The sequence below is a fragment of the Mixophyes fleayi genome, chromosome 3 (genome assembly GCF_038048845.1).
Source record: "Mixophyes fleayi isolate aMixFle1 chromosome 3, aMixFle1.hap1, whole genome shotgun sequence".
Classification (NCBI taxonomy): Eukaryota; Metazoa; Chordata; class Amphibia; order Anura; family Limnodynastidae; genus Mixophyes; species Mixophyes fleayi.
Window position 1 is genome coordinate 143,571,842 of NC_134404.1, and position 27,242 is coordinate 143,599,083.

The following is a 27,242-nucleotide window of genomic DNA, read 5'->3' on the forward strand; positions in this document are numbered from 1 at the left end:
GGTGTAAAAGAATTGCCCAAAAATCGTGACAGCTCCTCTGTAAAATGAACTACAAATTTCATGAGGAAGGCCATTACCAGCAATTACATCAAAGTACACAGACTTCTGTGATGGTGGATTCCTGCGGGGATGAATTAGTATTGTTTGAGGATGATGTACACACTGATGAGGGTTAATATGATGACAGTGTAGATTACAGGTGCTGAGATCTAACTGAGAGAAGGGAGATAGCTGATGCTGGTATGCTTGGCCATATTTTGTGTAGAATGTCATGTTGGCAACTTTGTTTTTTTACAGTAAACTTTCACCTTTATTAGAGAGGTGTTTTTTTTCTTTAAAAAGGTACAAGCATTTTATTTCCATTTTTTGTTTCCCTGACTTAAAACCACTGTGCACTTGAACAAAGACTTTAGCACGAGGTAGAGGGATTAGTATCATCATGACTGAGACTGGAGAGTGACAAGAACAATGCCACCCCTCCTGTTTCTGTATGAGCTATGGCACAGTAAAATGTAACTGCAGATTTTGAATAACACTACCAGGCCTATTATTTCTGTATCAGCAATGACAATTAGAAATGTGGCAATGGACCTCTCCTCTTTGTGTGTTACCTATATAACACAGTACAATGTGACTGCAGATTTAGAAGACCAAGACTGCCAGCCCTATTATTTCTATTTCAGCAATGACAATTAGCAATGGTCAATGGAGACTATGAAGAACACTGCTACCCCTCCTCTTTCTTTTCTACCTATAACGCTGCCCAACTGAACTAGAGACTGCCAAGAACCATGCTACCCCTTCAGTGTCCCTCTGTGAAATGGCGCTGGATCGCCGTGGAGGGTGGCACTTATAGAATCCAAAAGCGGCGAGATCCGACAACGGAACAATGACGTTTTGCCTCGATTTTCAATTCCTAGGAGGCGCAAAAGTGCTCGGTACTTGGATCTGCTAAGTTCGGGTGTGTTCGGTTCTCGAGGCACCGAGCCAGAGCATCTCTAATATACATATGTATACACATACACACATTTAGATTTCGATTGTAAGCTTTCGAGCAGGGTTCTCTTACCTCTCTGTCTGTATGTATTACCCAGTATCGTCTTATTAATGTTTGTTCCCAATTGTAAAGCGCTACCAGGGCCGGATTTACCGCTAGGCAACCTAGGCACCTGCCTAGGGCCTAGCGGCTCTGGGGGGCACAGCTGAGGGGGGACAGGAGTAATTTTAAAAAAAAGTAAAAAAAAAAAAAATCGGCCCCTCCCCCGACTAGCGGCACCCCCCCCCCCCCCCCGCGCGACTCGTGCGGGGGGGGGGGGGTGCCGCGAGTCGGGGGAGGGGGGGGTGCCGCGAATCAGAGGAGGGGGGGGGTCGGGTGCCGCGAATCGGGTCCCGGCAGCCTCTTCTCCTCTCAGTGATAGAGAGAGGAGGAGAGGCTGCCGGACCCGACGAGCGATCACGTGACTCTTTCTCTTGTTTTTTTTTTTTTTTACATCTGGACTGACGGAGGAGGAGCAGCGCGCAATAGAAAGGTAAGTAAAACAAGGGACAGAAGTGGTGATGGTGAAGGGGCACAGAAGTGGTGATGGTGAAGGGGCACAGAAGTGGTGATGGTGATGGGCACAGAGGTGGTGAAGGGGCACAGAAGTGGTGATGGTGAAGGGGCACAGAAGTGGTGATGGTGAAGGGTCACAGAAGTGGTGATGGTGATGGGCACAGAGGTGGTGAAGGGCACAGAGATGGTGATTGGCACAGAAGTGGTGATGGTGAAGGGCACAGAGGTGGTGATGGTGAAGGGCACAGAGATGGTGATTGGCACAGAAGTGGTGATGGTGATTGGCACAGAAGTGGTGATGGGCACAGAGGTGGTGATGGTGAAGGGCACAGAGGTGGTGATGGTGAAGGGGCACAGAATTGGTGATGGTGTTTGGCACAGAGGTGGTGATGGTGAAGGGCACAGAGGTGGTGATGGTGAAGAGGCACAGAGGTGGTGATGGTGATTGGCACAGAAGTGGTGATGGTGAAGGGCACAGAGGTGGCAGTGGGCACAGTGGTGGTGATGGTGATTGGCACAGTGGTGGTGATGGTGATTGGCACAGAGGTGGTGATGGTGATGGGCACAGAGGTGATGGTGAAAGGGCACATGTGATATTGTGAAGGGGCAAAAGTGACAATGAAGGGGCACAGTGTGATGATAGAGGGACAAAAGTGACAAGAGCACATACTTGGATTTATGCGTATTATTTTTGCAAACAACTTAAGTAAATATTTCTGCCCTGACTTCAATATTTATTATGTTGTTTTGACCCAACTACTTAAAAAAACGGGACTGCTTGGTAATTATTTAGGGGTGCCTTTTTCTGCAGCAGGGTGGCCTTGCTCTTTTCACATGTTAGGTACGCCCCCAAAGATGCAAGCCACGCCCTCACCTCCTTTGGCGGCATGCTTTCATACTTTCATATCTACTTAACTATAGGGGTATATGGTAGGCATGCGGCGGCACATGCTTTCACTTCTACGTAACTATAGGGGTATATGGTAGGCTGCAAAAATATAGTGCTATGGATTGTTGCAGGGAGGGGCCCCAAAAACAGTATCCTGCCTAGGGCCCTATGAGGTCTAAATCCGGCTCTGATCCTGACTGTAAGGAATTAGACTAAAAAGTGCATGCAACCTGTGCACTTTTTTAATTACAGCGGCATGTATATAAAATTGCTATCACAGTTTACACAAATACATACTTTTATCACCATATTTTAGCTTTAGTAAAATCACGTAAACGGATGGAGCCGAAATGGTTCAAATGACCCCATAACCACTTACTGCTACTGTTGGGAGGGTCAGCTTGTTTTGGAGTGTTGCTTGACCTATTTATTTGCATTCCCTGCAAGTTAATTCATTGCAGTGAACTCCAGTCCAACACACACACACACACACACACACACACACACACACACACACACACACACACACACATACAGAATCAGAAGTGCTGGTTAAGACCACATCTCAAATACGATCTCCTAACCTGCCTAACAGGTACAATCAAAACTAAGGACATCTTGGGGTAAATGTATCAAGCTGAGAGTTTTCCGGCTGGTTTGAAAAGTGAAGTTGCCTATAGCAACCAATCAGATTCTAGTTATCATTTTGTAGAATGTAATAAATAAATGATAGCTAGAATCTGATTGGTTTTTCAAACTCACCGAAAAACTCTCAGCTTGATACATTTACCCCCTTGAGTTTCTTGTAAGAGGAGAAAAACAAAAAGTAGACTAGTAAGTCTAAAGATGGAAAGAAAAATGTCTTGTGATGGGAGACAAAAGTATAGCAGGTCATCTAAATAAGTATTTCTGTTCTGTTTTTACAGTAGAAAGAGAAGGAAAGGGATCTCAGATAAGTAGCAAGAATATTGATGCAAAGATAGATATGAGCCCATTTACAGAAAAGATGGAACTCTCAAAACTGAAAGTCAACGAAGCCAGATGAGCTACATCCAAGTATACTAAAATCCCTTAGAGGATATCTGGTTATACCATTAAAATAATGAATAATTTAACTAGTCATTATTAACATTAATAGACCCACATTACTGGAAAAGAGCAATTGTAGTCCCATTTCACAAAAGTGTAAGTAGAGAAGTGGTTGGGAACTGCAGACCAATGGACCTGACATCAAATAAATATGGCTATAAGGCAGAATTGTACAATATCTAAAATCCAGAAACTTGCAAAATATTAGATGTAGCTTATCTAAAAGACTTGTGCATAATTTAGAAAGCATGGGATTGGATTCAAAGGTGATTGAGTGGATACAGTATTCGCTGAAGAATGGACAACAGAAAGTTGTAGTAGATGGAATACATTCAGAAGATAGAAATGTTACCATTGATAGACCACAAGGATCTGTATTTGGATCAATATTTTTAATATCTTTATTGGTGCATTGCTACTGGTACTGAAGAAAAAGTTTGCCTTTTTGCAGATGACACAAAGATATATCGCAAGAGTGTGGCAACTACAGCTGCATAAAAAAATGCTAAATCAAGTACTTTGGTCTTAAAATTCCAAAGATAAGGAGGCTAACAGCCATCAGAATCATGTGTATTGCCCGAGTTCCAGGACAGAAAATTATATAATTTGTGGGTTTCCCCAACTCACCAGAGATTTAATTTACTGAAAAAATATTGTAACATCCTAGGCTACATGTGTGACTACTTTTCATAGCAATTAAAGACTGAGAAGGATAATTAACCTGGGACTTAGTGATCTGTCACTCGGGAACAGGTGCCATACAGACCCAGCCTCCAACGCAGCTAACCATACACTGGGACATACCAGCTGAGCTTTCCTTTTGGGTGGGCAGACAGTGTGTTGCTACTATACCCAGCAGCTCTGCTTAGAAGGCGGAGGTTCCCGACTTCAGACCGGTAACAGGAAGCAGGAATAGACCACCCACGGCTGTCCCCGGTACTCCCACTGCCTTGCGGGACGAGAATTGCGTAACCACAGCTGTATATGCCTATAATCATATTTGGGAGGGGGGACTTGGCTGGCCACAAATGGCAGTACTGCTGCCAGCTAATCTTCCATGATTAGCTGGTATATTATATAACTTTCATACGTTTTGAACACACAATTGTCTGCCCATGTTTTCTAGTTTCAGGATAACATTGCTTGTTTCATCTAATTATTATCCTAATGGTTATCTATTATGCTTATATATTTGACTCTGTGTGCGCTGGTCTTTCCCTAGACAAATAAATTCTCAGGGTCATGTTGTGCCTGCAATAAAACAGACCAGTTTCGGACACCTATTTCCAATCTTTTATATTCTATATATATATATATATATCTATAATATAAAAGCCTAGCGGCGTGTGTTAGTCTGTATGTGGAAAAAAAAACAAGCTGCAGTGCCACCTGCTGGGCGGAGTTATACACTGACCTACTAAATTCTTAGCATTATCTAATATCTATAATATAAAAGCCTAGCGGCGTGTGTTAGTCTGTGTGTGAAAAAAAAAACCAAGCTGCAGCGCCACCTGCTGGGCGGAGTTATACACTGACCTACTAAATTCTTAGCATTATCTAATATCTATAATATAAAAGCCTAGCGGCGTGTGTTAGTCTGTGTGTGAAAAAAAAAACCAAGCTGCAGCGCCACCTGCTGGGCGGAGTTATACACTGACCTACTAAATTCTTAGCATTATCTAATATATAAAAGTAAAAGCCTAGCGGCGTGTGTTACTGTGTGGAAAAAACTATTTTCTCAGAAAGGGCTCATCCAATTGACCTGAAATTTGGTATACTGACACTATTTGACAAAAAAATTAGAATAGCGAAGTCAGTTAACTTCCATCATCCCCCCTTCCCCCCGTGGGAGGGGTAGTAAAGGCTAAATTTACGAGTTGAGAGCTTAAACTCATTTTCGTGAGGTAATTTTACCTCATGAACACATATGTGTAGCGGCGTGTGTTAGTGTGTGTGTGTGTGGAACAAACTATTTTCTCAGAAAGGACTCATCCAATTGACCTGAAATTTGGTATACTGACATTATTTGACAAAAAAATTATAATAGTGAAGTCAGTTAACTTCCATCATCCCCCTTTCCCCCTGTGGGAGGGGTTGTAAAGGCTAAATTTACGAGTTGAGGGGTCAAACTCATTTTCGTGAGGTAATTTTAACTCATGAACACACATTAAAAAGAGCAGTTGTGTCAGGAAGTAACGCTCTTCCCTAAGGAGGCCTGGGCTAGGCCCAAATGCATGACAAGAACCTTTTTAAGACCTTAAGTAGCTTGATTTGACTAGAATGCATGAGTATCATGCACGGGTTAACTTATATATATATATATATATATATATATATATATATATATATATATATATATATTATATTACGGGTAAAATGGTGTTGCGATGGAATTCTGTAGCGCAGACACAAAACCTCAATTAACTGTGAAAAACCATCTGCGTTTATTATGGATATTTGACGCAGATCTAACACTAACATAGTACCCATGGCGTCTGTGATTCGCTTGGCGACTGGGTGACTGCTGTCATATTTGCTTCCCCTAGCAAATTATTGTTTCACGTTAATTGTTGTAATGTAGGACTGCTCTTTTTCTTGGCCTTCTTCTGGGATGACGATTCACCCCCAGCAGCAGCAGTGGGACTAACACTTTCTTCAGAGGAATCAATTATAGTGCAGGAGTCATCCAGCCTTACTAAGTGGGATGCAGGGCTAACTCCGAGCACTACTGAGGATATTGATGAGGATGGTGTTGTGGGTGTATTTTGTAGTCGTCGGTATGTCGGTGACCGAAGGGTCCTAGCTGATGATGGAGTGCTTGTAATTTTTTTGGAAGAACTTTCAGCTTTTCCCAACACTTTGCCATGAACTCTCGTCAAATGGCGTAACATAGATGAGGTTCCAAGATGGTTAAGGTCCCTCCCACGACTGACTGTGGCTTGACATACAATACAAATGGCTATACACCTGTTGTCAGGATTTGGGTAGAAATAATTCCACACATAAGTGGATTTTTTTGTTTTATGCCCAGGCATGACAATGGCCTTTTTCTTGTCACGTGCCAGAACTGCTGCCACTGGTGCAGGACTTACACAAACATCCTTATCCTCATCAACATCCTCATTAGCGCCCTCGTCGCCTACACACATCTCCCCCTCATCCTCTTCTAATTCCAAAGTGGCATCCTCAAATGGTGTATCACCGGCTACACTCAGGCACACATCAGCAGAACTGATGAAAGGGCCCTTCTTTATGGGTACACTATCAGAATGCTCACGATTACACATACCACTGTTGGATGGACTCTCCACAAGGATTGGTGTCATTTCTGATTCTGAGCATATATTTTCCTTTACTGCCTTACTGTTTTCTTGCAGCTAACAGTAGTTGTGCACCACTTTTGGACTGCAAATTACTTGGTCTTGCTTGGTCACGAGTGACCTTACAAGAAGAAAGCTCAGTAACATTTTTTGATCTGCCACTAATAGAGAAAGGCGAAGGCCTCATTCTTTCTTTGCCACTGTGTGTGTAGAATGGCATGTTGCAGTTTTTTTTTTAATCAGCAGTTAACTTTTCCTCAGTGACACTTCTTTTTTGCTTCAACAAGGTAAAAAAAAATTTTGGGTGTGTTTTTTTCCCTGACTTAAAAAGACTATGTACTTTTACGTAGGCTTTACCAGATGACGTACTGGGAACACTACCATCAGGACTGGCGCCAGCACCTGCTTGCTGATCCTGCTCATATGTGGACTGCTTTGAATCCATTTTAATGAGCCCAAAGCACTTGTAGAACAAAATATTAAATAGATAGTGCTGCTAGATAAGACTTTCAACACCAGAAAAATTGTAGTTTCACATCGGGGAATATGGGACACCCCAAAACACTTGTAGTGTAAAATATAAAATAGATAGTGCTGCTAGATAAGACTTTCTGCAGCCAGAAAATAGTTTCTGTAGGAGGTAATATGACACCCCAAACAGTTGATAATGTTTACAAAAATGCCTCTATCCTCCTCTCTTACTGCTATAACAATTGCTAGAATAATTGCAAGAATAATTGCTCTGTCCCTGCTCTAATGTTGCCTGCGACCTAACCCTGCTCTCTCCCTCTGTCAAATGGCGATGGATTGCTGTGGAGGCGGGTATTTATGGATTTCAAATATCGCGAGAACCGACGACGTCACAATGACGTTTTGCCTCGATTTCGAATCCGAATTGGCACGAGAGTTCGGATAGGTGAAATTCGGACGGGTTCGGATCTCGGGGAACCGAGCCCGCCCATCTTTACTTTGGTGTGACATGCAGACCTTGGCTGCTTATTACCAGAGAGAGCAGAAATACAGCTCCTGGATTTCACTTGCCTTAATTGTAATATTTAAATAGCCAAATAGGCATCAATAATAGTTGTTCATCTATGTATTGTTAAAGAAAAGGTATTATTGGGTCCATCCACTTCTGCCGCTAAGGCCCAGCAAAAGTCACTTAAAGCTCATTTATGGGTGGTTAAGGAATTTGTAATGGAAATTGATGGATTATACCTGGATCATCATGATCTATTTATATAGCGCCACTAATTCCGCATCGTTGTACCGACTCACTCACATCAGTTCCTGCCCCATTGGAGCTTAGTCTAAAGAGAGAGAGAGAGAGACACACACACACACACACACTAGGGTCAATTTGATAGTAGCCAATTAACCTACCAGTATGCTTTTGGAGTGTGGGAGGAAAACCACCAGTGTGATGAAGGTGGGAGCAGTATGATGAAGGTGGGAGCAGTGTGATGAAGATGGCACCATGTGATGAAGGCAGGAGCAGTGTGATGAGGGGAACAGTGGTGTGATGAAGGTGGAAGCAGTGTGATGGAGTGGGACGAGTGTGGTGAAGGTGGGAGCACTGTGGTGAAGGTGGGATGAAAAGAGCAGAAGTGTGATAGTGGGGCATACATATCTGTTATTTGTTGCTCTTATTGTTGTGCGTTTATAGCTATATTGTGTTTTATTTAAAATAAAGGAATGAACAAACCTGACTACGGTAATAGTGCTCATTATTACCGTACGGTAATCTTTAACGCTGAGCAAGCAGAAATCTGGGTTAAAATTACTGTATAAACGTTAAAACTGCTAGCGCCGCGTTATTCCCAGAATAACGTGGCTGAATTGGATCAGCTCCTTAGTGTTGTAGGGCACAGGGCCTACAGGAGTTGGGACTGGAGAGAGAGAAGAGGAGTCGGAACTGGAGAGGGAACTGGCTGTGACTGTAGAGCGGAGGGATCAGGGGTAATCTATAAACCGCCCCCCCTAAAAGAGACGTCTACATCCAGCCCTGGACCAAACGCCTGTCTCACTTTCTCTCCTCTCATTCCATTCTCAACTCTTTGCAATCAGGCTTCTGCCCCCAACATTCCATTGAAACTGCTCTCACAAAAGTGACCAATTATCTATTTACTGCAAAATCTAATGGTAATTTCTCTATACTCATTCTCCTAGACCTCTCTGCTGCTTTTGATACTGTTGATCACACTCTTCTTTTACACACCCTTCACTCCATTGGTCTTCGTGACACAGTCCTTTCCTGGTTCACTTCCTACCTATTGAACTGCTTCTTTAGCGTTTCTAGCTCTGGCACATCCTCCCCTCCACTCCCACTATCTGTTGGGGCCCCACAAGACTCTGTTCTTGGCCCTTTACTTTTTTCTTTGTACACCTCTTCTCTTGGGGCACTAATTTCCTTATTCCAATACCACCTCTGTGATGATGACACCCAAATCTATATCTCTTCCCCTGACTTCTCTCTTTCTATACTATTTTATGTAACCAATTGTCTTTCTGCTATCTCCACATGGATGTCCCAACACTCAACATTTCCAAAACAGAACTTATTGTCTTCCCTCCTGCCAGAGTCACCACCTGCCTTCAAATCTCTCTCACTGTTAATAACACCACAATTTCCACAGTCTCCCAAGCAAGTTGTCTTGGTATCACACTTGACTCTGCCCTCTGGTTTATTCCTCACATCCAGACTCTCTCCCAGTCCTGTCGACTCCACCTTAAAAACATTGCCAGAATACACCCTTATCTTACTCAACATGCTACCAAAACTCTTATCCATTCTCTTATCATCTCCCGTCTTGTCTTTTGCAACCTCTTGCTACCTGGCATTCCTGACACCCATATATCCACACTTTAATCTATCCTAAATGCTGCTGCAAGACTGATCTTCCTCTCTCACGGCTCCACATCTGCTGCACCACTTTGCAAATCCCTACACTGGCTCTCTGTGTCCTCCAGAATCAAATTGAAATTACTCACCTTTAACTACAAAGCCCTCAACAACACCCCTGCATACATCTGAAATCTCATCTCAAAATACTCTCCCTCCTGCCCTCTTAGATCTACCTCTGACCTGTGCCTTGTCTAGTTTCTGATAACCACCGCTCACTCCCGTCTACAAGACGTCTCCCATGCTGCTCCCCACTTATGGAATTCCCTACCACGCTCAATCAGACTTTCCCACAGCCTTCAAATCTTTACATGCTCTTTGAAAACCCATCTCTTTTTTAGAGGTGACCTTATCCTCAATAACACTATTCACACTAATGCACCCTCACAACTATCCCAATCTCCACTCTGAGCCACACTCGCTCCTCTTGTTTCAGCTGTGCCCTCTTCCCTTTAGAATGTAAGCTCTCTAATGAGCAGGGTCCTCCATATCATTTGTATTCATGTCTATTCATTTTGTCTGCCTTGTTTTACATATGTCGTTTTATGCAAGTCCTTGTCTTCCCTACTGTACGGCACAGCGGAGCACTGTTGCGCCTTACAAATCTACAATAATAATAATTTTAGCAATTATTCAACAAAAATACAGATTGAAAACCAAAACACGTGAGGGCGGTTTTTGCTAAACCAAAACCAAAACACGAAGTTAATACACATTGAAAACCAAAACACACATAGGCATCAATAAAGCTACCACAGGCCTTGGTCATCTCCAGGACACACGCGATAAATAGACTCCTAAGGGGTCTATTTATTAAAGTTTTTCCCCCTTGTAAAGCCCCAAAAATGTTGTTTTCGGGGCTTTACCGTTAAAATCCCTATGTATTAATCTAGCATAGCAGCAGATATCGGAGATATCTGCTGCTTTGCACCCATTAGCGTTTTTCTGAGCACTCCCCATAACAATGTATGGGGAGTGCTCAGTAACGCTATGTATTAAAAACTGGCAGGTGAAATATTTCTTTTTTTTTACTTGTTAATGTACGCCATCTGAAGCTGGCGTACATTAACATAAGTGAAACTTTACACTGAAAACAGCGCTGCTCTGACGAGCAGAGCTGCACAGCGCATGTGTGGAGGGATCACATGATCCCTCCATCACATGCTTCAGGTTCCTGCAGACACGGATCTCTGTGCGCATGCCCGAGTTTACCAGTCGGCGCATGCGCACAGGGATTGAAAGAGGGACGATCGGCACCGCAGAGGGAGGAAAATAGAAGAATACAGTGATAGGTAAGTGTAAGACTTCACAGGAACAGCCGTTTTTCGGAACGGCTGTTCCTGTGTTGATTTTTAATACATATGAGAAACTTTTCAATCCGCATCTATGCAATGAGGATTGAAAAGTTTCTACAGAAAAAACGAAGGGTCATAAATAGACCCTAAGGGGCATATTCAATTAGCTTTTTGATTCGCGGTAACGCGCGTTGCCGCGAAAAGTGCGCGTTCTTGCGGGTATTACGGTACCGCATTAACGCGGATTTTCGTTCGCAACCCTATGGGCTGCGAACGAAAATCCACGTTATTGCGGTACCGTGTATTACGTTTCGCGGCTGTTCCGGCGCGTTACTGCGAATCTAAAAGCTAATTGAATATGCCCCTAAGTGTGACGTTTCTGTGCTAATCATGACACTTATCAAAGTACTTTGGCAGTTAGAGGAGAAAAATGTACTAAATATGGACTTTTTTTTTTTTACATATAATTACTCTAAATACTTTTATTATTATATCCTGTAACTATCTATGCGACTATTGACTGTCATAGGTATAAGTCAATGAAAATATTGGTATCAATCCTTGATCTCCTAGTTTCAGTGACAGTGTAATGCTATAAGCCCGGGATATCAGCGTGCTGGTTTACGCGGTGCTTAATGATTCTCGGCGCTAGACGGATGTGTAACGCAGGTCTGTTCTGTGAGCAGCCCCTCTCCAAACTCTCAGCTGCTGCTACTTGTCAGAGCTCCTGCTGAGGCGCAGTATGATGACGCATCGCTAGAGGAAGTCAGGTTTGAAACTGTGGCGGGGGACGAAAGCTGGTTACTGCAGCACTCATGGAGTTGGCAGACACCTTGTCCCCAGCCTGCCGGGGTAGCAGCGTCCTCTCAGGTAATGTCGGAGCCTAAACAATCCACAGGACGATGCACACATAGACTGGACGTGCACACATGTAATATGGGGTGAAGGGGTGCAGAGGCATGTAAGATCTTTTGAACCACCTTTTAAATATAGCCATTTTATTTTTACTCCAACATTTAGCAGCTGCTGTTCAGGTAGCAAACAGTAGTGGTATATTTACTAGGAAGTGTTTGAAACTAATTGGTGCAATTTAATATGTCTATGCTTTCTGTTATCATTTTGGCTAAATTACTAGCATTTTATCTGCAAAGTGATTTATTTCTAAAGCATTTTACCAGCATGCATCTGAGGCACAAAACACCCCACATTTATGGGGCAGTAAGGTTCAGCAGATGTCAGCTTGTTGCTGGTCACATCTGTGATCTGATAGGTCTAAATGTCCTCTATGAAGAAGTACACATGGAATGCTGGTACTTGAGATTACTGCAAAAAAGATGCATTTTCTTGTGTTAAACAGTAGTTCCAACATTGTGTGTAAATAATTTATTTGTTTCACATCTGGCCTGAGCTGTGGTCACCAAGTGCTTGACTGCACCCCAACTTTACCACACAATGGACACTGTGAGGCAGCACTGTGTATACTCAGTATTATTTCTTTTGAAGTTTCCTTGCATTTTATGTAGTAACACCCCTAAAACCTGCATTAATAATGAAATCCTAAGGGAGTACACAAGATCAAAATTTAAAACAATGTAACACAAAGAAGTTTCCAATAGAATATTAGATTTCACTTACTGATGTTTTTTTTTTTTTTAGATGTCAATGCATATGTAGATGTATGGTCCTCCAACAGAACAGAAAATTATGCTAAAACATTTTCACAGCAACTCCTTAACTTGGGGGCAAAGGTATGTGATAAGTGCACAAATATTATATTTTTTTGTTAGTCACTGATGGAAAAAGAGCTGGCAACATTCTAATCTGGGCTGGAAGCCTGGATGTTAACTTTGATTTTTTTTAAGTCTTTACAATTATTTTTAGATATTTTTTTTCCTTCAGAAATCTATAGAAATGTGGTACGTTCATATTTATAGTGCTTCTTTCGTTGGCAAAATATACTATTTTCTTTGTGACAGGCAAGTAGCACAGTACATCAGCATTGGACAAAAGGTGACCCTGTTATCCTCCTGACCCAATGTAATTTTCCACCTTATGTTCATTCTATATAATTCTGACATACAAATAAGAGTAATCATTTATTGATGAAGGTTATTCACTAAGTGAGTCGCCAAAAATAAATCAACTTGCTTTAAAGGTTCCAAAACAAATATATTGTTTGGCAAGCGCAAACACAGGAATTGGGGAAAGGGGTAGGAATGCAGCTACTGCCTTCTAAGGAGATTTGCCTGTAATCTCCAAAGGTAACAAAACAGATATGAATATCGAAGGTTGGGCGCAACAATAGGGAACAGGAAGAGAAATACAGGGATTGCAATATTAATAATAATCAGTCCCAAAATCAGTATAAGTACAAATCTTCTAACTTCACCTATACCAATACTCCAGATATAGGGCTTTCATCAATACGATTCCTTATATTCAATATATCCTTTGTGTAGTGTGTCCATTTGTTTCAAAAAGCACCACCACGATGTATAAATAATATTCTTAAACACCTCGTTCCTCTCCTCACCACAATGCACATTGGGAGCGAACAGAGAGAGAACTCATGGTGTGGTAAGTTTATCTATTTATTTTGTATAAACATAAGGTTAAAAACACTCACATTTAGTAAGTAAGAACCGCACTTAGTAAGTAAGCACACGGAAGCTCTGTAGCATCAGGGGGCGTGGTCTATTGCATATTGTGCTCCAATTGGTCTCAACGCGTTTCATCACAGAGTGACTTCATCAGGGGGTCCCTCTGTGCTGTTTGAAGCCCAGCTGGTTTGATCGTGGCTGGGATTTAGGAGCTGGAGACTGCCGTTGGATTGAGGGAGCGTGGAAACTAAAAGATACCTTTATACATGCGGTTCTTACTTACTAAATGTGAGTGTTTTTAACCTTATGTTTATACAAAATAAATAGATAAACTTACCACACCATGAGTTCTCTCTCTGTTCTCTCCCTATGTGCATTGTGGTGAGGAGAGGAACGAGGTGTTTAAGAGGATTATTTATACATCGTGGTGGTGCTTTTTGAAACAAATGAACACACTACACAAAGGATATATTGAATATAAGGAATCGTATTGATGAAAGCCCTATATCTGGAGTATTGGTATAGGTGAAGTTAGAAGATTTGTACTTATACTGATTTTGGGACTGATTATTATTAATATTGCAATCCCTGTATTTCTCTTCCTGTTCCCTATTGTTGCGCACAGCCTTCGATATTCATATCTGCTTTATAGGTTGGAGGATATTGCGCACACTAATAAGACGAGCAATTGTAATATATCCTTTGCATGATGGTACATGTAAAACTAATGTCCTTCTATTTCATCCCTGAAAAATATAATATAATTTTGCATTGTATATATTAATGCATGTCATTATTGTATATACCATTTTATTGGTTGTTCATTATTGTATATATCCTACACCAAAAACTGCCCTAATGGATGTTTGCATTTATCTTTATGCTATACTCGGTGGTATTCAAATTTAAGCTGTCAGTGTGTGTGGGAACCCAAAACAGATAGTTCACAATATGTTTCATTTTGGAGGACCTCAAAACCAGTTTCTGTAGCTTAATTTGGGTCCTAACCCAGAAGTTGCACTCTTTTACTCTGCAGCATCTCTCAGCATATATTTTAGATATTATCTGAAATGGCAATAATGTTACTGTAAACATTTACTACTCAAACACGTAATTAATGCAGAATACAGTATACAGGTAAGTTTCACAGAGGTAACTGTTACGGTTGTTGCTGAACAACACCGCATTAAACATAATGCTAGTGTCACATGAACTATAAAACGCCAGCATTTTGTATAATGCAATGAAACTTTTGATCTCTGCATCTCCATTTAAATCTATATAGATTACTCGTTAAAGTAATGCACACTGCAGAATTTTTGCATTGTGTACATCTATGTATGAGATCTGCATCCTATATGACACGGGCCAAAAGTGGAAATAATGCTGTCCATATTTAAAGATTTGTGAAGTTAATTTGATGGTTTTGATATCTATTTCACAATGCTAAACCCAGCAAAATGTGATTTGGTTGGATGGAAATCAAGGCTGGCCAACAAATCCCATCCGTGCACGTTCACATAAGCGCTGTTTCCTTACTCAGATCAGTGGTGTTTACTTTCTCTTTCCTACCAATTGGGGGACACTGCAACATTGGGGTATAGTAGGTGGTCAGGAGTTCTTGTCACTTAAACTGTTAATCTTTGGACTCCTCCCCTGCTATGCCCCTCCTCTCCAGAGAGATCCTCAGAGTTCGGTCACTGGAGTATAGGCTCCTGCCTATACTCAGTTTAGTTATAGTTTACACGTTTTTATTTTATTCTTTATAGGTGCAGCGCGGGATCCCTGAGCCCAGCAAAGGGAGCAGGACTTGGCTCTACACACTCTGGATCCCAGCGCAGGTAAGTGAAGCCCAGCGCTCATGTTACCAGCACCTCTGCCCGCAGTGGTTCATAGGGGCCATATTTATTAGGAGATGCCACAGAATACTGTTTGGTGCACAAGCTAAGTCACACTGAGGATATCGGCAGCAGCCTTCCTATAGATTCCTCCGGCCGGCAGCACTGGTCCCCTAGGCAACGAGCACAGGGAGAGCACAGTAAGGGGCAGAAGCAGCGCTCACACTAGCGGAGGTGAGCGGCTGCTCTGCCAGAAGGAATCGCTGGGCACCACCCCACATAACCGCTATAGCGCTAGGGCACACGTAAATTGGCCACGGTTTTTCACTCCTGGCGGCAATTGGTGGATGGCGCCAGGGAGTTCTCGGGAGGCAGAGGTGACACAGCAGGAAGGGGAGGAGCGCTTCCTTCCCGTGCGGACAGAGGAGTCTGATCGCCATTACAGCGTGCAGCTCTGCATTTTCTTTAACCCCTGCTCTGCCTCTTCTGGAAAGTTTCTACAGTCCCTAATCGGCTACACTGCATTAGTAAGCATTGGGGGAGACTGTATATGTGGGCTTGTATGGCGCCAATAGGGCATAACAATTGTCCCTTATCTAGACGACCTTCTGTTGAAGGCACCGTCTGCGCTCCTTTTATCCCAGCAGATTCGGACTGTCATGCAGTTTCTGCAGAGTCACGGTTGGGTGTTGAATTTACCCAAGTCATCTCTTGTGCCATCTCAACAGATGCGTTTCTTGGGCCTGTTGTTCGATACTCAGTCTCTAAGAATTTATCTCCCAGCAGAAAAGGTCTTGGCTTTACAGTAAAAGACAAAAGCCTTGCTGAGGAAGAGGAGTGTCTCCATTCTCAGTTGCATGAGGCTTCTGGGGACGATGGTCTCGGTATTCGAGGCAGTGCCGTTTGCTCAATTCCACTCCGTCCACTTCAGGGAGAGATCCTGCGGAAGTGGTCAGGGTCGCAGATGAATTTGGACAAACAGAGGGTTTGTCTGACCACAGCCACAAGACTATCTCTGGTCTGGTGGACGTCCAGATCCAACTTGAACAGAGGCCAATCCTTACAGATTTGGTCTTGGACTCTAGTCACAACACACGCCAGTCTGTTGGGTTGGGGAGGAGTAACAGGAACCCTGAGGCTTCAGGGTCTCTGGTCCCCTCAGGAATCACGTCTTCCAATAAACATCCTGGAACTAAGAGCAGTGTACAACACTCTGATAAGGGCTCAAGAATTTCTAAAGGGAAAACCTCTTCAAATTCAGTCCGACAACGCCACCACGGTAGCGTACATAAATCATCAGGGGGGCACTCGCAGCGTAGCAGCTATGCGAGAGACCACACGCATACTAGCGTGGGTGGAACAGCAGGTCCCCAGGATCTCTGCCATCCACATTCCGGGGGTAAAGAACTGGGAAGCGGACTTCCTCAGCAGACACACCCTGCATCCCGGGGAATGGCCCCTAAACAGTCAGGTATTCTCCCTACTTGTGGAGCGGTGGGGTTGCCCGGAGATAGACCTGATGACGTCCAGTCTGAACCATCAGGTACCGCGCTACGGCGCAAGAGCACGAGATCAAGCAGCAGAAAGAGTAGATGCCATGTCAGCTCCTTGGCAGTATCAGATGGTGTACATTTTCCCACCCATCCCTATGATTTCGCGGGTACTAAAGAAGGTGAAGAGGGAGAAAGTTCCCGCAATCTTCATAGCTCCATTCTGGCCACGCAGAGCGTGGTTCTCGGATCTGCTGTCGTTAGCAGTAGCTCCTGCATTTCGGCTTCCCATACAAGCAGATCTTCTGGTTCAAGGTCCATTTCTTTTCCAAAGTTTGGATCAGCTGGCTTTGACGGCCTGGCTGTTGAAACCCTAATATTTAAGGCTAAGGGTTTCTCGCAAGAGGTCATTAACACCATGATTAGGGCTAGGAAGCCTGCGTCATCTTCCATTTATTATAGAGTATGGAAGACATACATTGTATGGTGTGAGTCTAGGGGGCTTCATTCCTCTAGATTTAAGATTGCCCGGGTCCTGGAATATCTTCAGGATGGCGTTCAGAAGGGGTTGCTTAGTTATCGGGCAGCACGGTGGCTAAGTGGTTAGCACTTCTGCCTCACAGCACTGGGGTCATGAGTTCAATTCCCGACCATGGCCTTATCTGTGTGGAGTTTGTATGTTCTCCCTGTGTTTGCGTGGGTTTCCTCCGGATGCTCCGGTTTCCTCCCACACTCCATAAACATACTAGTAGGTTAATTGGCTGCTATCAAAATTGACCCTAGTCTCTCTCGCTCTCTGTCTGTGTGTGTGTATGTTAGGGAATTTAGACTGTAAGCTCCAATGGGGCAGGGACTGATGTGAATGAATTCTCTGTACAGTGCTGCGGAATCAGTGGCGCTATATAAATGAATGGTGATGATGATGATGATGATGATAGTTCCCTCAAGGGGCAGGTATCCGCCCTTTCGGTCTATTTTCAGAAAAAGATTGCTGAATATGTAGATTTCAAGACTTTCCTGCAAGGGGTGTTGCGTTTGCAACCTCCTTTTTGTCATCCTGTGGAGCCTTGGGCTCTCAATGTGGTTCTTCTGGCTCTTTCCAAGCATCCGTTTGAGCCATTACAGTCTGTTGACTTAAGGTATCTTACGTGGAAAACAGTGTTTTTGTTGGCCATAGCTTCAGCACGAAGAGTGTCTAAGCTTGGGGCACTTCGCTGTGACCCTCCTTTTCTTATCTTTCACGCTGACAGGGCAGTCCTTCGGATCAAACCGTCTTTTGTCCCTAAGGTGGTTTCTAGATTCTACCTAAATCAGGAAATTGTTGTCCCTGCTTTTAAGGCAAAGAGGGACTCTTCAGCAGGGTCTATGCAATACTTGGATGTGGTGCGAGCGCTACAAATTTATGTAGATCGTACAGCGCAGGTTAGAAAGACCAGAGATCTTTTTATATTATATGACGCAAATAAAAGAGGCTGCCCTGCTTCTAAGCAGTCAATTGCCCGGTGGATTACGTCCACGATTCGTGAGGCTTACGTTTCAGCTTCTCTAGCCGTTCCGCTGTCTTTAAGGGCATGGCGCGTCGGCAGAACAGTTGTGTAGAGCGGCGACTTGGTCTTCCGTCCACACTTTCACCAAATTCTATAGACTTCAGGGCTTTGCATCGGCTGATGCAAGCTTTGGTCGCAGGATTATGCGTGCAGCTGGTCCAGAGCATTCCCACCCTTGAGGAAGCTTTGGTATATCCCCAATGTCGCAGTGTCCCCCAATTTGTAGGAAAGAGAAAAGGGGATTTTTACTCACCGTAAAATCCGTTTCTCTGACTCCATTGGGGGACACTGCGCACCCTCCCTTGCTCTGTATATAGTTCTGTGTGTGAAAATTTTTGATAATGGTTCTTATTTTTAAGACCTGTCTAGGTTATGTTACCTCCTTATGTTCACTCTTGGTTAGTCAAAACTGAGGATCTCTCTTGAGAGGAGGGGCATAGCAGGGGAGGAGTCCAAAGATTAACAGTTTAAGTGACAAGAACTCCTGACCACCTACTATACCCCAATGTCGCAGTGTCCCCCAATGGAGTCAGAGAAACGGATTTTACGGTGAGTAAAAATCCCCTTTTTTGTCATTCTGCTCCTGAAATGCTGCCATATTTTTGCAAAAGTTATTGACTTTGAGTATGCACAGTACAACTAACCTATGAATAAAAGTCTTTCTGTAATGTTGTGAACTACAGATGTAACATTGCAAATTTAAGATGAAAACTAACCTTTGCAAATTAGGTAGAATTGTATTGGGTTCTTATCACAAGAGCTTAGTCTAAAATGTTAGCTATGTGGTTTGCATCCCTTAAAGCATCATTGTGTGGTATGATTGACTTTCCTTTCCTTTTTACAACATAAAACAACAATAAAAAAAAAAATCTTGCATGAATATTTATTATGGCTTTCATGGGGTGATTTTCTTCATTTAATGACTTCTCTGATTATACTCTCAATATTCACTAATAATTAGTGCAGAAAGTTTTCCTTATCGTGCAGTTGATGGCTTATAGCAGCGGTTCCCAAAGTGTGCGCTGCGGCTCCCAGGGGTGCCGCAGGGCTGTCACAGGGGTGCCGCGGGCAAGCCAGAGAAAAAAAACAAACAAAACATAAACTTACCAATCCGCGCAGTGCCGGGACCCAGCATCCTCCTCTCTCACGCAGCTTGTCACTGAATATCGACGTTCAGTGACGAGCTGCGTGAGAGAGAAGAATGCTGGGTCCCGGCGCCGCGCGGATTGTTAAGATTGTTTTGTTTGTTTGTTTTTTCTCTGGCTGGCCGGGGCAGAGGAGGGGGACAGCGTGACAGAGGGCAGAGGAGGGGGACAGCGTGACAGAGGGCAGAGTGTCTGGATGCAGAGGGGGCATTTTTGCATACAACTAAATAAGTATTTCTGTCCTGACCTAAATACTTATTACATTTTTTTGCCCCAACTTCTTATAAAACAGGACTGCTCAGTAATTATTTTGGAGGGGTGCCTTGAAAAAATTATGGAGATTCTAAGGGTGCCGCGAACTGCAAAAGTTTGGGAACCACTGGCTTATAGTAAATGCTTAATTCTATATAATATATTAATTGTGCTGTTTTGTAATGTAGTGAATACTGTTTGTATATTCATAGTAAATATTGTTACTTTCTCTGCAGGTTTCAAAAACATTTAACAAGACAGTTACTCACTTGGTTTTTAAAGATGGAAGTCAAGGGGTATGGGACAAAGCAGTCAAAAGTGGAGTCAAATTGGTGTCTGTGCTTTGGGTGGAGAAGTGAGTATTGCTGCTTCATTCATAAGAAATGGTATTGCTGGTTTTCTCTCTTCCTTTCTCTCATGTTAAAATATAACAAGAAAGAGTTATGTATACCTTTATGGTAAAGCAAAAATGTGTGTGTAAATATGTATTCTAATCATGGGCGATATTAGCGCTTGCAGCTGTAAATATAACATAAGCTAATCAGGCACTATATTTTCAAAGATCCAAAATACAGCATTTCTGTTTGTAACTGGATATTCAGAACAAACCTTTTGTGGCGTAGTTTTCTGAAATACATGATCCTCGTGCGAAATACGTGGATCCTCAGGCGACCTGGTCTACCAGTCTATTTCCCTTAGCTTCGGGGGTAGTGTCTCTGTGTGTGCCTTCACCTTCATCACTGACTGTTTGGAGGGCAGCTGGAATGTGGTGAACAGTGCCCTGGTATGTTCAGCATGTTGACTGGTTTTCTTGCTGAACCCATAAAGTCCCTACTTTTCTATATGGGGCAATAGTCCTGTGCAATTCCAAACGCATAACTTGAATCAGTGTAAATATTGACTCTTTTTATCCTTTTGCATAAATGCATGCAAGTGTCAGGGCCTTTAGTTCAGCTTCTTGTGCTGATATGTTACTCGGTAGAGTCTGTTGAATTACTATTTCTGTATATGTGGCTACTGCACATCTTGTATGAGGAAGACCATCTATGTAATAGCGTGAACCATCTACAAAAAGAGTGGTGTGTAGCTTTGATGTCAGATAAAACTAGAGGTTCTTGTCTCATTAGTTCTACACAATCATATTCAGAAAAATTGTGTATATTTCTTTTTTTTTTTTTTTCCTTTTTCAAACTAGGATTTCCCCGCTAGGGGAACCCACTTTTCAAACTGACGTGTCCTCCCTTCTTTGAAACTTGTAAAAATAATAGTACTTGTAACTCTTCGGTCCTGCAAGTAGTACCTCTTCTGTTACCCGCATGTCATTTGTTTGGAAACTGCCATGTTCCAGCGTCAGACAAACTTCATTCATTTCATTCAACTATACTCGGTTCAGCACAGGTGCAAATTCATTGCACTTCTGGACCTCCCTCCTTTTCTCATTGGCTGAGCATTCCTAGAGCACTATTTAAACCTCCTGGATTCACCTGTCTGATGCCTGTTCTTCAAACTCACTTCCTGTAGCCTTTGGTTCTGGTTCCGGTGCTCCTTGTGGATCTTCCGCTGTTCCAGCTGGCTCTTAGTTCGAGGCCTGTGTTGAACCATCGCTGCTCCAGTACTCTTCTAACCATTGCCAGTGTACTTCATCGTGACAGTTCCAGTTCTCTCATCGCTATCACTCGGAGCTGCTACTACTATTGTAACTCATCAGCTGTTACCACGAGTCATCCCTGCTGCTGCAGTCTGCTCTTAGTCTCTGGCTGTATTGAACTCCTGCTGTTCCAGTACTGCTATTTACCATCTCAACTGAACTAGAGCTTCCATTCTGTCGCCGCTATCACTCAGAGCCGCTACTACTGCATCTCCTCTATTGTTGCTACTCCAGTACTATTATACCACCTCTCCTGTACTTCATTGTGACAGCCCCAGTTCTCTGACCGCTACCACTGTGGACCGCAACTGCCTCTGTGACTCATCGCCTGATTCCCCAGTTATCTCCACTTCCTCGTGTGGTCTGCACAATACCAGTGCTATACTTAAGCTGTACCAGTTGCTCTACCTATCACCCTGGTGACGGCCTCTGTTTCTCCTGGTTGCACCACAGGACATCTACTCTCCTTGTGCCTCATCTGTAGCTACCCGTGTCACCTGGCTCCTCCACACCGCTCTGCTGTACACCCACTCACAGGACCGCGACCTGCAGGTTTGGTGCTCAAGTACTAATGAAGGAGCAAGGATAATAGCTCAAGTTTTAAGTCTTTTCCATTTATGTCCAAAAATTGAATTCCCATTAATGCATTATCATACTCATGATACAAAGAGGTATTTACAGTATATGACGATTATAGTACAGTAAATAAGGGCAGTGAATGTCTTTACAACACTGATTGACTCAAAACTAATATGAGGATAAAAATAAAACCTTTTGTTATCTACCATAATTTGACATTACATTGCATTACTTACTTTCAAAACATCTAATATAAAATTTGGTTAAAAAAGCAAAGCAAAGAGAAACCCAAACACTATTTCATATGCAACTATGTAAGTCCATTTCTCCTTCTCTCTTTAAAAACATACCTTCTCTCTTTCTACGACATACAGGAAAACCACCTAGTTCATGCATTTGCTATGCAAATAGCCCATAAAGTCTAACATCTCTTTCCAAAACACAGTAATCATTACTCGGCAGAGTCTACGTTATTTAAACCCTTCGTTAGTTTATACTTATGTTTGTTATGGCTGTGGACCAAAACATATTGCAAACTTCTATTCAGTGGAAGTTGGATAAATTCAATCTGGATTGCCTAAAGGGTCTTTCTCTGTAGCTGGAGACCTTCTGTGAAGAGAAAAAACTTTTGCATAGAGATTAACATTTATTCATTAGGGATTACAGTAACTGTCATTAATTCACATTTCCCAATCAGTGTGTGTTATTGCATGTAACACGCTTGTACACCATTATCAGGTAACCAGTAAATATTTTTGTGCAGTGAACAGCTGTTAATAAGACACTTGTTTACGTGTTTCTCTGTGTAGCTTAACTGTGACGCTATGCGTTCCATGCCATGAAAATATGATTTCTTCAAAAGGGCAGTCCCTAATCTCACAAACAGGGAATGTCAAAGTGACGTGACCTGGACAAGTGTTCAGAGCCACTCCTTTCTCATCATCACCTAGTACAACCCCTTGAATGACTCTGATGTGTTTTCCTGGTTTTCAAACATTCAATGAACCAGTTCTCAATAGGTTCCAGGCATTCAGCCATTTTGAAAGCAACACTGCTCCTCTCATAAATCAGAGTACTCTTGTTAGACACCTCGCATTGTGTCTACAAATCATTTAGCATTTTCTCAACAGAATCTCCTATCACCAAATATTCACATACATTTCCAGATTCTTTGATTTCCATGTCGAAAGTACAAATGTATTCACTTAAACAAGTCTCGCTCACATCGGCATTTTATCTCGTAACATTTCTTTATGGGCATAACACACCCTCCTGATTTCTGAGAACATTCATCAGTGCCATTTTCACACAGATTAAAACCGTTTGTAATATCTGCATTTAAAAGCTTACTACCACCTTTCTCTTTTAACTTTAAGTGAAAGCTATTTTTCCTCAAATTCACAGACAAAATTATTTTGTTCAAATTCAGTTGGACCCCAGCCAGCTGCAGGTCAGTGTTTTCTCCTGACACTATGTGTACATTATATACAGTATTGCACTGATTTTTGCACTGATTTGTGCAGTGACAGACCAAAGATTTTAAAACTTCTTTTGCATCTTTTCAAAAGCTTACAATTAAGCAATGCAGGCATTACATTTACAAATATACAACTTTTCCAACCTTGAAACATGTCTCTTGTAAAACGATCAAGACAGACAAACACGGATCTCCCTCACACGCAGTAAAACGGAGACAAACTCGCATACAGAGGATGAAAAATTAACTGATATCTTCCTGCCTGCTGCTGTGGAACTACAAGTCCCAGCATTAGACTAAATACAAGTTAGCTTTAATATATTATTGCCACTCACAACACATTTTAGTTACTCTTGACAAACAGCGTGAACAATTTTACATACATTGTCAGGTAACAAAAATACAGATTCCTTCTAGAAGATTTCTTTCACACTAGACGGAGAGGGTGAGAGAGATTTGCAGCTTCCCCCGCTGCTCATAGCCCTCCTTATTTCAAAGCACTGAAATCTTTTACACAGAATAAGGGGGAAGGGGGGCATATTTCACTCTTTTGGCTGCGCAGCATCAAACATACATTTATAGTACACAACCTACTTGATTCATTATATCATTCAGTTTCTGATGCATATTGCATATCCACTCAACACATATCAATTAATTCTTTGGCCATCCCCGCTTTCTTGAAAAATTGCTTGCAGACCTTCCACTTCCCCCATATCCTAGAAATCTGTGCATCATTTCTATGGGGGAGTTGCTGTTGTCTATCTGCTTACTGTCTATATTCCCCATATTGACAGTACTTTTGAGTCCCAATAGAGACTCTGATCTAGTTTTTGTGGGTTGTCCTAACAGTGGACGTCCCGTTCTGTGGACTCCTTGGGGTGGATGTCCGGTTCTGTGGGATCCTTACACTGGATGCCCCCGATGGGCTCCTTACACTGGATGCCCCCGATGGGCTCCTTACACTGGATGCCCCCGATGGGCTCCTTACACTGGATGCCCCCGATGGGCTCCTTACACTGGATGCCCCCGATGGGCTCCTTACACTGGATGCCCCCGATGGGCTCCTTACACTGGATGCCCCCGTGCAGAATAGCCTTTCTGACAGTATTTGGGACGAAGGTCTGCGAAATTCATCTAACTTTTTTGATAAATTTCTGGAGATGGTGTTGGTGTCACATATGCACTCAAAATTCGCTCATCTTTCAGAAACCTAATTACCAATACAATTACAGTAAACAAATGGAGTTAGTAATTATTGTATAAACCTGAGACTTAAAGATCTGCGTGCCTGATACCTTAGACAAACATGAGGAAGCTCTAAACAGAGGAGCCTGACTAGTACTCACCAGGGTTATAGTCAGAGTCTTGTGTCCAGGGCGACCTTCAATGTTGACTGTCCTTGGCTCAGGTCAGTAGTCCCGGTGTGGACCTCCAATGCTGTTGAATCTAATTCAGTCGGTTCACCTTTACTAGTTTTATAAGTTCAGTGGCAGGAGAGATGAAAGACACTGCAAGTTCTGTGTGTGCAATTAGCTCTGATTTATTGGTTACAAGTTCATATCTATATAGCACTCTGGTTTCACAAAATCATGTATTTCAGAAAACTACACCCAAAAGGTTTTAACCACTCATGCCTCCTTTACACAGATCTTGCTACATTTTCACACAGGAATTCCCTCCAGGGGGGATTGGTTTATCTCCTGTCTGCCATATCCAAGGTTATGGGCATAGTTTCTTGCAAACAAAGAGATCATAAATAACTCTTACAAACTAGCTGTATCTAAGCTGTCTTTGAGCTATAAGAGAATAAAATGGCTATAAGGCAACAAGATGGCGTCAGCGTAGCAAAATCACATTTCTCGTTACTTAGAATGGAAAAGCAAAAGTGGAACTAGAAGATTGTATCTGTACCTTTGTGAAACGGCCAGTAACTCGCTCTAGCTGCATAGAGCTGCCCTTGTATGTGAATAGAGAAATCTTGGCCCTCCTTTATTTGTTTTATTTTATTTTGTTTTATTTTTTTTATTTTAAAATTCTAGGTACCCTGATTGATATTAACATTTGCTGGAGAGATGAGCATATTTTTTATTATTTCTCCTGTCGTGAATTCTTCTAATATTTAACTGTAAAATAACCTCATTAATTACTCACCTCCTTTCCATGCCGCTTAGTGCTATTTAAGTAAAAGCACACTCCAGTCTTTTATGCAATTAATGTACAAAGCCCTTGCATTTAACTACACTCAAAGTTCCTGTATTGGTACTGTACCATATAGTAAACACATTTGCTGGGTTTGTTATTTTTAAAGCCCAGCACTACCTGCATTCCTTCAGTCACACACAAGTAAACACACTCTACATATTTGCATGTGTATGCAATTGTTCATGCATCAGCATCTACACGAGAATCCCCCACAATGTGGACATACACATCTTTTGTTTTTTAAAACAAGTTTTGGGTCTTGTGATTTTTTTTGCACTGGTTTCTATATATCTACTTTTATACAATTGAATGTCTCAATTTGCACTGTCATACTATTACAAACTTTGTTTACAGTACCTGTGACATTCGCAGTTGTTACTGCACTGTAAAATAATTAGGGAGTTTTATGTGAATGCTCCTTTAGTGTCTGTGACAGCATTATGATATACTGTGCTGCAGGCTTGTTTTAATGTATCCTACTACTAATTATTATTATCAGTTAGGGTATTTTGTTACATGTGTCACAAGTTGTGACCCCAGATAATGCATGATTTTTGGGGAAATTCCTTTCTTAGCTAAATCAATTTTCTAGTGAAATTTTGAACATTAAAATATATCCTAAGACTATTTTTGCTGAATAAAACAGGTGCTATGTCTATGAAGCCAAATATGCACAGAAGGGGGTTTCGGAGTTGAACGAGCTAGCATTTTTTCCCTGAGCTTTTATAGAAACGTCATGTATAAAGAAAATTGTCTTTATGGTAGAGAATAGTCTGCATAGTTTTCAGGTTTCATTAAAGGGTAATATCTCTCTGATCAGGCTAGTTCCAAATACTTGTATATTGCAGATAAGTGGCACTTTAAGCAGTCTGGGATTTGGAGAACTGAAACAGATGTATTCTCTAGATTTAAATTTGTAGATAATTTTGCATGTATGTGATGTGATTGTAAGCAAATTGCCTATCATGTATGCATTGAACATGTTAAGGCTATAAAATATTAAGCCAGCTGTGCTTCCAGAAGCTAATTGTACCTGCATACACAGTACATACGACTGCTCTTGTGATAGCAAATCAAGGTTTCCTGTTAAAATCGATGATCACATAAAATTAACTGATGTATTTTTTTTATTTTCTCAGGACTCTGACATCCATTTCTGTTTTATCCTTTTATGTGTACAGTGTTGGTTGCGGTTAAAGGGGATCTTTTACACAATTTGAAAACTATAATGGTAGATTTGTTGTAGCAAAGTGATATATTTTTTTTAATGTGACGTTTGCTAGCAACTTGTAAAATCGTTTTATATATGATACAAATCTTTAAAATTAGATTTCTAAAATCTTAACACCCGGAACTGCCTAGACAGAGAATATAGGATATGAATTTATGCCGATGTTTTAAGAATTTTTCTGTT

The 27,242-nt window shown here is 42.1% G+C and overlaps 1 protein-coding gene across 2 annotated transcripts in view; it reads left to right on the top strand.

The window, feature by feature from the left end:
* The first annotated feature begins 11,742 nt into the window (after nucleotides 1–11,742).
* The window catches only part of MCPH1 (microcephalin 1), a 274,703-nt gene continuing 259,203 nt past the window's right edge, over nucleotides 11,743–27,242 (top strand). For both annotated transcript variants that reach the window (XR_012689650.1, XM_075202484.1), the window contains exons 1-3: nucleotides 11,743–11,917; nucleotides 12,704–12,795; nucleotides 20,156–20,274. Coding sequence is in view for 1 of the 2 variants with exons in the window: in XM_075202484.1 (XP_075058585.1) it covers nucleotides 11,863–11,917; nucleotides 12,704–12,795; nucleotides 20,156–20,274 (266 nt within the window). In the remaining variant the exon portion in view is untranslated. The remainder of the gene's footprint in view (nucleotides 11,918–12,703; nucleotides 12,796–20,155; nucleotides 20,275–27,242) is intronic.